Below are 13,846 nucleotides of genomic sequence, written 5' to 3'. Positions count from 1 at the left end.
CAGATTTTAGAAACAACGTAGGGGTTAATTGAAGAGAACCCATCCCTGTGATACAAGCCCGTCCCCCATTTGCAGTGGAAATGGGGCAATTCAAGTCAAATGTAAGTTGAGTGACAGACAACAAATTGGAAGTTAACGAAGGAACCACCAAAACAGATTTTAGAAACAACGTAGGGGTTAATTGAAGAGAACCCATCCCTGTGATACAAGATTTGCAGTGGAAATATACGATTCAGAACAAGGTTCAAAATTTTTCAACAGAGATGAATCAGAAACCATATGATTTGAAGCCCCCAGTGTCTATTATCCAAGTAGAATTCGAACAATGGGCAGAAAATACAAAAGACTTACCCAAGATACCTGCGTGGGCTATATTTGCCTGAGGAGGACTGTGATCAACATCTGGTTGGGCAGTAAGACCCTTCGCAAGAGACTTCTTCCGAGGACGTTTGGTGAAATCCCACCACTCTGGATACCCAATTAATTCATAGCATCTTTGTTTAGAATGCCCTGATTCCCCACAATGAGAGCATGTAAATGAAGATCCCTTGCTGCTGAAGTTTTCCTTGCGAGGTTTGGAAGAAAAACGAGATTGAGAGACAAAGGCAGCAGCATCAGAATTCGGTTTTTGAGCACCCATGGTGTGGCGTTGATGGTAATCACGACGGACATAGGCATATGTACTTTCAAGGTCTAGTTTGGGGTCCTTCCGAAGAATTTCCCCCGCACTTGATCAAATTCCGAGTCCAGACCAGCCAGGAAAATATGAACACGCAGACGAGAGAAAGCAGAGTGATCAGAGATAATACCTTCAACAGTAGCGGAAGACGATTGGGAACGGTGATCAATCTCTTGAAATAGAGACAAGAGTTCGTTGAAATAGATGGAAAGGGGACGGCCAGATTGCTTGGTAGAGAACGAACGTTGATTGAGATCAAACAAGCATGATTCGTCGGAGCCATCGTAGAATGTTCGAGCAGCCGCGTCCCAAATCTCCGAAGCGGTGTCAAGCCGAATGAAACGTTGCATCGAACCAGGATTCATAGCATCAATCAACCAGCTCTTGACTCGTTTGTTATCGGTGACCCAGGCGTCGTACGTTGGATCAGAGGGCGGTGGTTTCTTGGCGGCACCGGTGAGAAACCCGGATTTGTTTCGAGCTCCAATACGCATATCCATTAGCTGTGACCACAAAGGATAATTTGTATCATCAAGAATAACCGTGAGGGGAAGAGAGGAATGATCTTGGTTGATGACAATATTGGGTGGCGGGGGTGGGTTTTGAGAAGAGGGTGGGTGTTGTTCAGAATCGGAGAGGGGTGGGGTTTCCATATTGGCAGATGAAGAAGAGGGAAAAAGAGAAAAAAAAAAAAAGGTTAAATTGTGGAGGTGGTGGGTGACGACGTCGTATAAGAAAATAGAAAAAAAATTAAATTTGGGAAGCGGTGGGTGGGTATATGATGATGGAGAAAAAAATCAAACCAGCTCTGGTGCCATGTCAAAATATGTACTTGCTTTCTTATTCATTCTGCACCATAGTAATGGTGTTTAAATACAGAAAAGATGATCCAAAATCAGATCAAAGATACAAAAGATCCTAACAAATTATACAGATTGCTTAAAATCAAAACTAACTCCTATTTACAGGAGCTAACTACAACTACTAGTAAACAACAACCTTTCAAATAAGTTTAAAATTAAAACTCCTATTTTTAACATACGGAAGCAGTCATGTCTGTATTTCAGGGTTTTTGGCCCTACCAGGAAGGGTTTCACAAATGACAGCAACGCAGATCGAAGGTAGCATGGGTGGAGATGAGAATGACATAGGTGGATGCCCTAACTTCAGAACAAGTGAGAAGTGGCTTGAAGATCCCACTTGCTCTAAGTGCGTAAAGAAGGACAAATTGTTGAAACTATTGGTGCTTTTGTATCTACCTTTGATGATTCATATCACTCGATCTGCTAGTATGCACATATAGCGGAAAAATAATGTTTATACATTTCTCTGCTTCTATGGGATTATGTGATGTATGTATGTTTATTGTAGTTTCCACAATGCTTTGATTTGCTAATTTCATGAACCAAGTGTGGTTAATATGATATCTTGAAGTAATATAGTTTATAATTTTTTTTTTGGCATCAATTGGTTAAATCTGTCATCATGTTGCAGTCTGTCTGCAGTTGGGAGGATCGTCATACAATGATCGTGAAGTTGAAGGGATTATCAGGAGGCAAATAATGTCGGGACCAATTCATTCACTATTTTAATCTTCTTAATCAAATATATGATATGATGCCCATATGGTTGTGTTTAACTTGAAAATGGTTCAATTGTTATCATCTTCTGTTTAACAGATGTCAGTTCTTCCTAGTGTCCAGCCATTCCATGCATTAGCATATACATTTGACCCTGCTTGCTATGGAAATCAGGTATGATTTTTTAACTAGACATATCTAATATAGAAAGGATATTATAAATCACTCCCCGTTAAACCCGACTAACGAGCGTGGGGTGGTTTTGCTAATTGTTGAAATAGTACTTGGGATTGTTGTCTTATATAAGATGTAAAAATCTTGTTCAGTTGTAATTTAATTGTATGCCGAATTTTGAGATGATATGTAGAGTTGTAATTTTGTTGAACCTTAATGATGTAGAAGCTTTAGATGTATCATGTCATTTCCAAAATATGTGTGTAGCCCCTATATGTAAGTATACGTTGTGGCCCCTCTATTATTGGCAAATACCTTATTTTTTGCTTTTGTATCTACCTTTGATGATTCATATCACTCGATCTGCTAGTATGCACATATAGCGGAAAAATAATGTTTATACATTTCTCTGCTTCTATGGGATTATGTGATGTATGTATGTTTATTGTAGTTTCCACAATGCTTTGATTTGCTAATTTCATGAACCAAGTGTGGTTAATATGATATCTTGAAGTAATATAGTTTATAATTTTTTTTTTGGCATCAATTGGTTAAATCTGTCATCATGTTGCAGTCTGTCTGCAGTTGGGAGGATCGTCATACAATGATCGTGAAGTTGAAGGGATTATCAGGAGGCAAATAATGTCGGGACCAATTCATTCACTATTTTAATCTTCTTAATCAAATATATGATATGATGCCCATATGGTTGTGTTTAACTTGAAAATGGTTCAATTGTTATCATCTTCTGTTTAACAGATGTCAGTTCTTCCTAGTGTCCAGCCATTCCATGCATTAGCATATACATTTGACCCTGCTTGCTATGGAAATCAGGTATGATTTTTTAACTAGACATATCTAATATAGAAAGGATATTATAAATCACTCCCCGTTAAACCCGACTAACGAGCGTGGGGTGGTTTTGCTAATTGTTGAAATAGTACTTGGGATTGTTGTCTTATATAAGATGTAAAAATCTTGTTCAGTTGTAATTTAATTGTATGCCGAATTTTGAGATGATATGTAGAGTTGTAATTTTGTTGAACCTTAATGATGTAGAAGCTTTAGATGTATCATGTCATTTCCAAAATATGTGTGTAGCCCCTATATGTAAGTATACGTTGTGGCCCCTCTATTATTGGCAAATACCTTATTTTTTGCTTTTGTATCTACCTTTGATGATTCATATCACTCGATCTGCTAGTATGCACATATAGCGGAAAAATAATGTTTATACATTTCTCTGCTTCTATGGGATTATGTGATGTATGTATGTTTATTGTAGTTTCCACAATGCTTTGATTTGCTAATTTCATGAACCAAGTGTGGTTAATATGATATCTTGAAGTAATATAGTTTATAATTTTTTTTTTGGCATCAATTGGTTAAATCTGTCATCATGTTGCAGTCTGTCTGCAGTTGGGAGGATCGTCATACAATGATCGTGAAGTTGAAGGGATTATCAGGAGGCAAATAATGTCGGGACCAATTCATTCACTATTTTAATCTTCTTAATCAAATATATGATATGATGCCCATATGGTTGTGTTTAACTTGAAAATGGTTCAATTGTTATCATCTTCTGTTTAACAGATGTCAGTTCTTCCTAGTGTCCAGCCATTCCATGCATTAGCATATACATTTGACCCTGCTTGCTATGGAAATCAGGTATGATTTTTTAACTAGACATATCTAATATAGAAAGGATATTATAAATCACTCCCCGTTAAACCCGACTAACGAGCGTGGGGTGGTTTTGCTAATTGTTGAAATAGTACTTGGGATTATTGTCTTATATAAGATGTAAAAATCTTGTTCAGTTGTAATTTAATTGTATGCCGAATTTTGAGATGATATGTAGAGTTGTAATTTTGTTGAACCTTAATGATGTAGAAGCTTTAGATGTATCATGTCATTTCCAAAATATGTGTGTAGCCCCTATATGTAAGTATACGTTGTGGCCCCTCTATTATTGGCAAATACCTTATTTTTTGCTTTTGTATCTACCTTTGATGATTCATATCACTCGATCTGCTAGTATGCACATATAGCGGAAAAATAATGTTTATACATTTCTCTGCTTCTATGGGATTATGTGATGTATGTATGTTTATTGTAGTTTCCACAATGCTTTGATTTGCTAATTTCATGAACCAAGTGTGGTTAATATGATATCTTGAAGTAATATAGTTTATAATTTTTTTTTTGGCATCAATTGGTTAAATCTGTCATCATGTTGCAGTCTGTCTGCAGTTGGGAGGATCGTCATACAATGATCGTGAAGTTGAAGGGATTATCAGGAGGCAAATAATGTCGGGACCAATTCATTCACTATTTTAATCTTCTTAATCAAATATATGATATGATGCCCATATGGTTGTGTTTAACTTGAAAATGGTTCAATTGTTATCATCTTCTGTTTAACAGATGTCAGTTCTTCCTAGTGTCCAGCCATTCCATGCATTAGCATATACATTTGACCCTGCTTGCTATGGAAATCAGGTATGATTTTTTAACTAGACATATCTAATATAGAAAGGATATTATAAATCACTCCCCGTTAAACCCGACTAACGAGCGTGGGGTGGTTTTGCTAATTGTTGAAATAGTACTTGGGATTATTGTCTTATATAAGATGTAAAAATCTTGTTCAGTTGTAATTTAATTGTATGCCGAATTTTGAGATGATATGTAGAGTTGTAATTTTGTTGAACCTTAATGATGTAGAAGCTTTAGATGTATCATGTCATTTCCAAAATATGTGTGTAGCCCCTATATGTAAGTATACGTTGTGGCCCCTCTATTATTGGCAAATACCTTATTTTTTGCTTTTGTATCTACCTTTGATGATTCATATCACTCGATCTGCTAGTATGCACATATAGCGGAAAAATAATGTTTATACATTTCTCTGCTTCTATGGGATTATGTGATGTATGTATGTTTATTGTAGTTTCCACAATGCTTTGATTTGCTAATTTCATGAACCAAGTGTGGTTAATATGATATCTTGAAGTAATATAGTTTATAATTTTTTTTTTGGCATCAATTGGTTAAATCTGTCATCATGTTGCAGTCTGTCTGCAGTTGGGAGGATCGTCATACAATGATCGTGAAGTTGAAGGGATTATCAGGAGGCAAATAATGTCGGGACCAATTCATTCACTATTTTAATCTTCTTAATCAAATATATGATATGATGCCCATATGGTTGTGTTTAACTTGAAAATGGTTCAATTGTTATCATCTTCTGTTTAACAGATGTCAGTTCTTCCTAGTGTCCAGCCATTCCATGCATTAGCATATACATTTGACCCTGCTTGCTATGGAAATCAGGTATGATTTTTTAACTAGACATATCTAATATAGAAAGGATATTATAAATCACTCCCCGTTAAACCCGACTAACGAGCGTGGGGTGGTCGAGTAACGGGGAGTGGTTTATAGTATCCTTTTTATATTAGATATGTCTAGTTAAAAATCATAGAAAGGATACTATATTATAATAAATTTGTTTTCCTTTGTTTCATAATATGTTTTTTACTCACTGTTTACAGTCGTAAATATGCTGCACGCCGCTCCTTAATTGCATCTCGTTTTGTTCTTCCTCTGTTCAGCAATCCTCCGACTCCGACTATGCCAATCAAGCATGAGGGAGGATATGAGAAATTTTGGTAATCACCCCTTGTCACATCTCATGGGATCTATTTTCGGCATGCACAACAAGAAAAATGTTGAGGTATAAAACTTGGTTTAATCCAATCCGTGTGTGTGTCTTGTTCCTTCTATTTTTGGTTCGTACTTAGTGATCTATATATGTAGGTGTTCTGCTATGCCAAGCATTCCAAATGTTGGTACTGAATGGAGACAAAGTGTTCAGTCTGAAGCAAGAGCATTTTGTGGATGTATCTGCCATATCATCTGATACCATAGCAAAAATGATTAACAAGGATAAGATACATATCTTTGTCAACCTTAATGATTATACAAAGGTTGCTTCTTATCTAGTAGCCATTCTTGTGTGATCTTTTTAGCAAATCAAAATTCATTATAAATTTGATTTTTATGAAATCAAAATCGTTGGTTTTTATAATTTGTGTACAATATTTGACAGAAATATTTTTTTTGTGTGAAACCTGAATTGTTGGTTGCTTGATGTTATTGTCCTCGTTTTATTGCAAGGTTCCAGAAAGGAGGTAACCTCAGAAGCAAGTTCTTCTCTGAAATAGGGGTGGCAATTTGGGTTGACCCGCCCCGATCCGTCTCGCCCCGCCACCAATCCGTCAAAAACGGGGCAAGGCGGGTTGACCCGTCAAAAAATATGGGTTGAAAAAATGAATCTACTCCGTTTTATGGTGGCTTAGCGGGTCAACCCACCAACCCGTTAATTAAAAATAAATTAATTAAAATTTAAAAATAAATTATATTTTATGAATTTTTCTAATATTATTTTATTTTATTTCACACTTGTCTGTATTTTTTAGTCTCAATCTTAAATGTATATTAATATTTGTCAAACATTCTTTAGAGATTTATATATAGATAACATTTGTCATAAATAAAATTGTTATTCTTTATTTTTTCTAAGAAGTACTAAGATAAAAAAAAATTTGGATATCAAAAAAATTTGGATATCACAAAAATTTTAGGACTAATGAAATACTACCTAATTGTAAAATATATATATATATATAACCCGGCGGGTCAACCCGGCCCGCGGCGGGTTGAACCCGTTTTGACCCACTTCTAGACGAGGTGGATTGGTGGGTTGAAAACCTCAACCCAACCCGCCCCGTTTTGACGGGTTGGTGGGTTAACCCGCCGGGCTCAACCTATATTGCCACTTCTGCTCTGAAATATAAAAACACTTGTGATAGGGACACTATGATGGCATCTACATTATTATGTCTATAATATAGTGAGACTAATATGCTGACTTTGTGAGTACTCTTCTTTACAACGTTTCCTGGGAATCAAGATGGCTACATTTGGACTTAACCTGATCTGCAAATGGACTCCCGATGATTTTGAACTTGACATTGATTAGCTTGATGATTCAGATGTTGAATGCTCATAGTACCTCTATTTAAAAATGTTGAAGATACAAGATATTATGCATAGCAGGAGGCTACCTTGGTCTACTCACAGTCATACTGTGCTATAGTATCATTGGTTTTTCGGATAATGTATTTTATGAAGAGTTTTCTTTTTTTAGTATTGTGAGATTTTTGTGAACTAGGCCCGGTGGTTAATAGGGAAGTGATTTTCAGCCATTGTTTGTGTAACGCCTGACCGCTTCAAGAATCAATGATTATCCCCACATACTAACACAAAATTTTTCAGTGTGCTTTTTTCTCACTCGCACACTTCCCGAAAAAACTTTCCAGGAGGTCACTCATCCCAGAATTGCTCCAAGTCAAGCACGCTTATCTGTGGAGTTCTTCCGATCAGGGCTACCGAAAAGTAGATGCATCTTGTTAGTATAGGTAGTACCAATTGATTCTTATAAGTTATCCCAAACTGTGCAGTCTCATACCTGCACAGTCTTTGGAATCCCTGCTCTGATACCACTTGTAACGCCTGGTAACTTGCAAGGATCAACGACTATCCCCACACACTAACATGAGACTTTTCAGCGTGCTTTGTCCTCACTCGCACACTTCTTGAGAAAACTTCTCAGGAGGTCACCCATCCCAGAATTGCTCCAATTCAAGCACGCTTAACTATAGAGTTCTTCCGTTCCAGGCTACCGAAAAGCAGATGCATCTTGTTAGTATAGGTAGTACAAATTAATTCTTATAAGCTATCCCAAAACTGTGCAGTCTCATACCTACACAGTCTTTGGAATCCCTCTCTTTCGGGTGTCGATTCGATTCATTCATGCATGTAACCCCCCGCTAGAAGCCTGTCAGGAGCTGCTCCTTGTCCGTGCCTCTTTGCACCGGCAATCACTCCCCGCCCTCGTCAGCGCTCGGGATGTTACATGAGAATATTTTCACTTTTATTTTTATATTTTGGGTACTTTTGCCTACACTCATTTATACCCCTTAATTTTCACTGAGTGCACTTTTTACCTCAAAAGTGACCCTAATTGATTTAATTAGGCACAATACTTAATTTTACTCACTAATACATGCTTAATTACTTAATTACATGTAATTTACAAATTAATCATGTTGGGCTATTATAGTCACCCCACCTTTTTGCGATTTTGTCTGCAAAAAAGAATATACCTGTCCTTAAACTCAGATATTGCCGGAGAAGCTCGTCCTCCCGCTCCCAAGTGGACTCTTCAGGCGCCCTTCCTTCCCATTGAACTTTCACAATAGGAATGGATTTATTCCTCAGCCTCTTCTCATCTCTTTCGAGTATTTTCAGTGGCCCAACGAGAGTTTTCAAATTTTCTCGAGTCTCAACATCATCAGGTTGAACCACATGAGAAGGGTCAGCTACATACTTCCTCAACTGGGAAACATGGAACACATCGTGTAAATTTGATAATTGAGGAGGCAAGGCAAGCTGGTAAGCAACCGGTCCTACCCTACGTAGAATCTGGTAGGGTCCAATAAATTTCGGACTCAGCTTCCTCACTCCAAGGGCTCGTCCAACACCCGTAACCGGTGATAACTTTAAAAACACATGATCTTCTTCCTCCTCACACTCTAGAGGCCGATGTTTGAGATCATAATAACAACTTTTCTGGCGATCTTGAGCCTTTTTCAGACGATCCCTAATCATTTTAATTTGCTCAGTGGTCTCCTGAACAAAATCTAATCCAAATCGCTCTGCGTCCCCAACCTCTGACCAGCATGTAGGTGTTCTACAACGGCGACCATACAATGCCTCGTAGGGAGCCATACCCAAACTAGCATGAAAATTATTATTATAAGAAAACTCAACCAGCGGGAGATATCGATCCCATGCAGTACCCTACTCCAGGGTGCAAGTCCTCAGCATATCCTCCAACGTCTGAATGGTTCTCTCAGTCTGACCATCCATCTGTGGATGATAGGCAGTGCTCAGTCTCAACTGAGTGCCAAGAGCCTCCTGCAATGCTCCCCAGAAGCGAGAAGTGAACTTCGGGTCCCGATCACTAACAATGCTCTCAGGCACCCCATGAAGCCTCACAATCTCCTTCACATAGAGCCTAGCCAATCTCTCAGCAGAGAAATCTACCCGTACTGGTAAAAAGTGTGCGGACTTGGTCAATCTTTCCATAATTACCCATATAGAATCATAACTAGCCTGTGTTTGCGGTAATCCCACTACGAAATCCATGGAGATACTCTCCCATTTTCATTCAGGAACATCGAGAGGTTGCAACATACCATAAGGCTTTTGATGCTCAATCTGAAAGTAAAATGGCCTTGAAGGTCGTAGCATGTGAGAGGGAAAAACAAAATTTTTCATATGCAGAATTACACATGCAATCAAGAATCATGCTTTATGGCATGTGATGTTACCTTTGTTTGTGAGTTCAAAACTCCAAGACGATCAGTGTTATGTTTGAAGGGTTCAAACCCTCTAACGTTGATCCACACCACCCACGTCAAGATGCAAGAACGCTTTCTTGAAAGCCACCAATTGACCACCACAGAGAGGCTTGCTATGCGCTCAATAAGTGAAGAAGGAGGCTAGGTATATGTGTTTAGAAGAGTGAAGTCTCTAGCATGAAAACTTCACAAGAGTGGGAATGGTATATAGAAGAATTGGCTAGGTTCTTTTGAAAAACCTTAAGGAGGAACTCACCAACTAGGCGCACAAGAGAGGGAGAGAATTAGTGTATCAAATCAGAATTTTTACTTTACTTATAATGAAAGTGGCGCACAAGTGAGTGAGACAAATGTGGAGTTGTTGCAATTCAAAAATCCCAACAACCTCCCCTTTGAATCCTCATAAGACTATGTCTTTATCTAGTCAAAATTCTGAACCAATGGTCATCATATGATCACCAATTCATGCGCCCCTATTCAGCCCAAAAAGGGTCCAGATACATTTGAGCTGTTGCATTCAAGTTTGAACCAACTAGCTCACTGATTCTCTCAACAACCAAATCTGATTGGAGGTTGTTGGTTTGACAAGATGACAATCATCTCCCACCAAAATGGCGCCCCAAATCAGCCCTTGGATCTCCATAGATCTTCTCTTGATACAATGGATTTGTTCCAACAAGATCTCATCTTATCCTTTTGTTATGAAACAACTTTTCATAGCCAATTCAAATCCGAATTCAAACATTTAAATTCAAACGTTTAAACATTTAAATTCTAAATTCAAATTCAAATTTCAATTTCAATTTCAAATTCAAATTCAAATTTCAATTTCAAAATTCAAAATTCAAAATTCAAAATTCAAAATTCAAAATTCAAATTCAAAATTCAAAATTCAAAATTCAAAATTCAAAATTCAAATTTGAAATTTGAAATTTGAAATTTGAAATTTGACAAATTTCAAATTTCAAATTTCAAATTTGAAAATTGCAAATTTGAAAATTCAAAATTGCAAATTTGAAAATTCAAAACTCAAAACTCAAAACTCAAAATTCAAAATTCAAATATTTAAATATTTGATAATTAATTTAACTAATTAAATTAATTAGTAATGTCTTGGACCATCCAAGCCCATTAACAATACCATGCGCTCTCTCCCTCTTAGGTGGGCTTCCAAACTTCATCTTGGGCTAACAACCATTATTAGGCCTAATACCTTTAATGCTATATCATCATGACATTAAGGTGTTAGTGTGTGACCCATTAGGTCCAACATAGCCACTGACATAAATGGGCTCGGGCCCAACAAGTCCACAACCCATTTAATGACAACACAGAGCACTAGCAATGCTTTGTTGCCCCAGAGCTAGTTAGATTAATGACTTGATCATCCTAATACACATATTTGGTTGCCGTATGTATTTCTTTTCATCTCGGTTACCTTTCCATAAAACCTAGGGTAAAGAAGCGTATCAACCCTTGCGGTTTAGGGTAAGCTTTATTCGAAATAGGGAATCTTGAATTTACTGACTCTAAAGGCAGATCATCTCATGATCTCTTTTACTATACATAGATTCTCGAGTCCCTGTAAATGTCATCCTGATTTCTCCGGTTTACAGATAACCTAATCTCTCGCAGAGATTTGACGAATTCCTTCAGCTTATCACCCTAGCCTTGTGCTCTTTCAGGACAAGCCCAACAATATACCTATGAGTCTCCATGTTTCAGGCAGACGAGGTATACAGTCAAAGCATGCCTTCTAGAACACAGTCTAGGTAATAACTTCTGGTCTAAGGAAAGACATACCCAAATATAAAGAGACTACTCTAATTATACTCTCTGTGAGATTTCCTCATAGAGTCTCTTTTGTGGGTCTGTTCAGTGCGAGCTATAACCTTATAGATCCACCCACGACTTTAGCTAAGACATCTCCACATCTGTAGCTCATGAGGTCTTTACCTTGCGTCCGAATACAAGTAGATAAGTCGTGCTAGTCTTACCCGAGATCACTTATCCCCATTCTCAGTGTCTCTAGACTAGGAACATAAAATTAGGAATAAATATCCAGTATCCTTGAATCCTCATTATCGTGATCTCATCACAGATACTCAAGAGATACCTATTTTATTCCAAGAGGTTTATCCAGTTACTCATATAAAATATTAGCAGTAATATTGAGACAAAATATGAAACAGGATAAATAGTTCTTTTATTTATTTGCGACAATACAAAGGTCCACATATGTCCTAATCTAATTAAAAGATTGTCTCTAGGACATCCATATACTAACACAATCTTGACCTTCTGACATACTAGACACTTAGAGACAAATTTCGCAATATCTTTCTTCATACCAGGCCACCAATAATTACTCTTTAGGTCTTGATACATCTTTGTAGCTCCCGGATGGATAGTGAATTGAACCTGATGGGCCTCTGCCATCACTTCCTCTGCCAACTGCCTAGGGACAACAATACGATCCTGATATAATAGTATTCCTTCCTCATTGTAGGATACACCACTCTGACCTTTCAGTCGTTTAGCACTTTCATTTTGCAGTTGAGCTTCTTTAAATCTGGTCAACATTTCATTTTCGATTTTTGTAATTTCGATGCCACAAATTCTGCATGGAAAGACTTTAGATAATTTCAGGTCTCTGAACCTCTCAATCACATCATAATCTCTTATCATCATGCTAGCTACGCTCATAGATTTCCGGCTCAATGCATCAGCTACAACATTAGCCTTGTCGAGATGGTATTTTAATTCGAAATCATAATCCTTTAGGAACTCGGTCCACCGTCGTTGTCTCATATTCAACTCCTTTTGATCAAACAAGTATTTCAAGCTCTTGTGGTCACTAAATACAGCAAACTTCATTCCATACAAGAAATTCCTCCATTGTTTCAACCCAAAAACAATTGCAGCAAGCTCTAGGTCGTAGGTTGGATAGTTTTCTTCATGCGGTTTCAATTGCCTTGATGCATACGCTACCACCCGCCTATCTTGCATCAGCACACATCCTAATCCCTTTTTGAAAGTATCACTGTATAATTCAAATTCATCTTCCGGATCAGGAAGTACTAACACTGGAGCTGTTGTCAATTTTTCCTTAAGATTCTGGAAACATTCTTCGCATTCCTGCTGTAACATCCGCAAATTTAGAGAATTATATAAATGTTATTTAGGGACATAGAAGTTTGTCCTGAATTGGAAATATATTAATTTATATATATATATATATATATATATATATATGTATATATATTGTGTGGACTAAACTTAATTAATGAAAAGTAGGTTAATTATATTTTAGAGGAATAAAGGTTGGGAAATTAAAATATTGATTAGGATGGAATTTAGTTAATTTAGGGAAAATTATTTATTTGCTACAATCATGGTCAATTTATATATATTTAGGAATTCAATGTCCTAGTTAAAGAGGAGAGGTTTAATTTTAAGATATATCCCTTAATAAAATCCTAGATAATTCTTAGAAGGTATGTGAAATTGTGACCCATTAGAGGACAAAACTTTCCCCAGGCCTTTTAAGGGTCACGGCCCAAGACCTTGGTAGGGGACATACTTCAGCCCAAAGTTTCTCTTAAGTTAATCTCTTAGGTTATCCTAAGCATCTGAATGCTAAATGCTCATTGGCCTAAAATCCACATGCATGTATTCTCATTGGATAGCAAGTCCTCACACGCACTCTTCATTATTCAATCACGGCTTGTGTACATTTTAGGAGTAAACAAATCTGAACTCTTGAGTTAATGTATTCAGACTTCAATCACCTTAATTAGGATCAGACATCCTTCTCATTATACCCTTTTCTCTATGCGTCTAAGGTGGAACTCCACGGCTGAACACTTGTCTTTCATTCTGAATCGAAACTTAGTCCAACCATTCCCTCTAAAATAGAA

At 37.2% G+C, this 13,846-nt stretch overlaps 1 protein-coding gene across 1 annotated transcript; it reads right to left on the bottom strand.

Moving 5' to 3' along the window:
- Positions 1-693: 693 nt before the first annotated feature.
- Positions 694-1,332, bottom strand: LOC133300773 (uncharacterized). The gene has a single exon (XM_061500363.1). The coding sequence runs from the start codon at positions 1,330-1,332 to the stop codon at positions 694-696; it is 639 nt and encodes a 212-aa protein (XP_061356347.1).
- Positions 1,333-13,846: the final 12,514 nt, after the last annotated feature.

This window comes from Gastrolobium bilobum, unplaced genomic scaffold (genome assembly GCF_033153095.1).
Source record: "Gastrolobium bilobum isolate Gb01-03AN ecotype WA unplaced genomic scaffold, APGP_CSIRO_Gbil_v1 utg14974, whole genome shotgun sequence".
Classification (NCBI taxonomy): Eukaryota; Viridiplantae; Streptophyta; class Magnoliopsida; order Fabales; family Fabaceae; genus Gastrolobium; species Gastrolobium bilobum.
The sequence above is the reverse complement of the archived record's forward strand: the minus strand, read 5'-3'. Positions and strand labels throughout refer to the sequence as shown.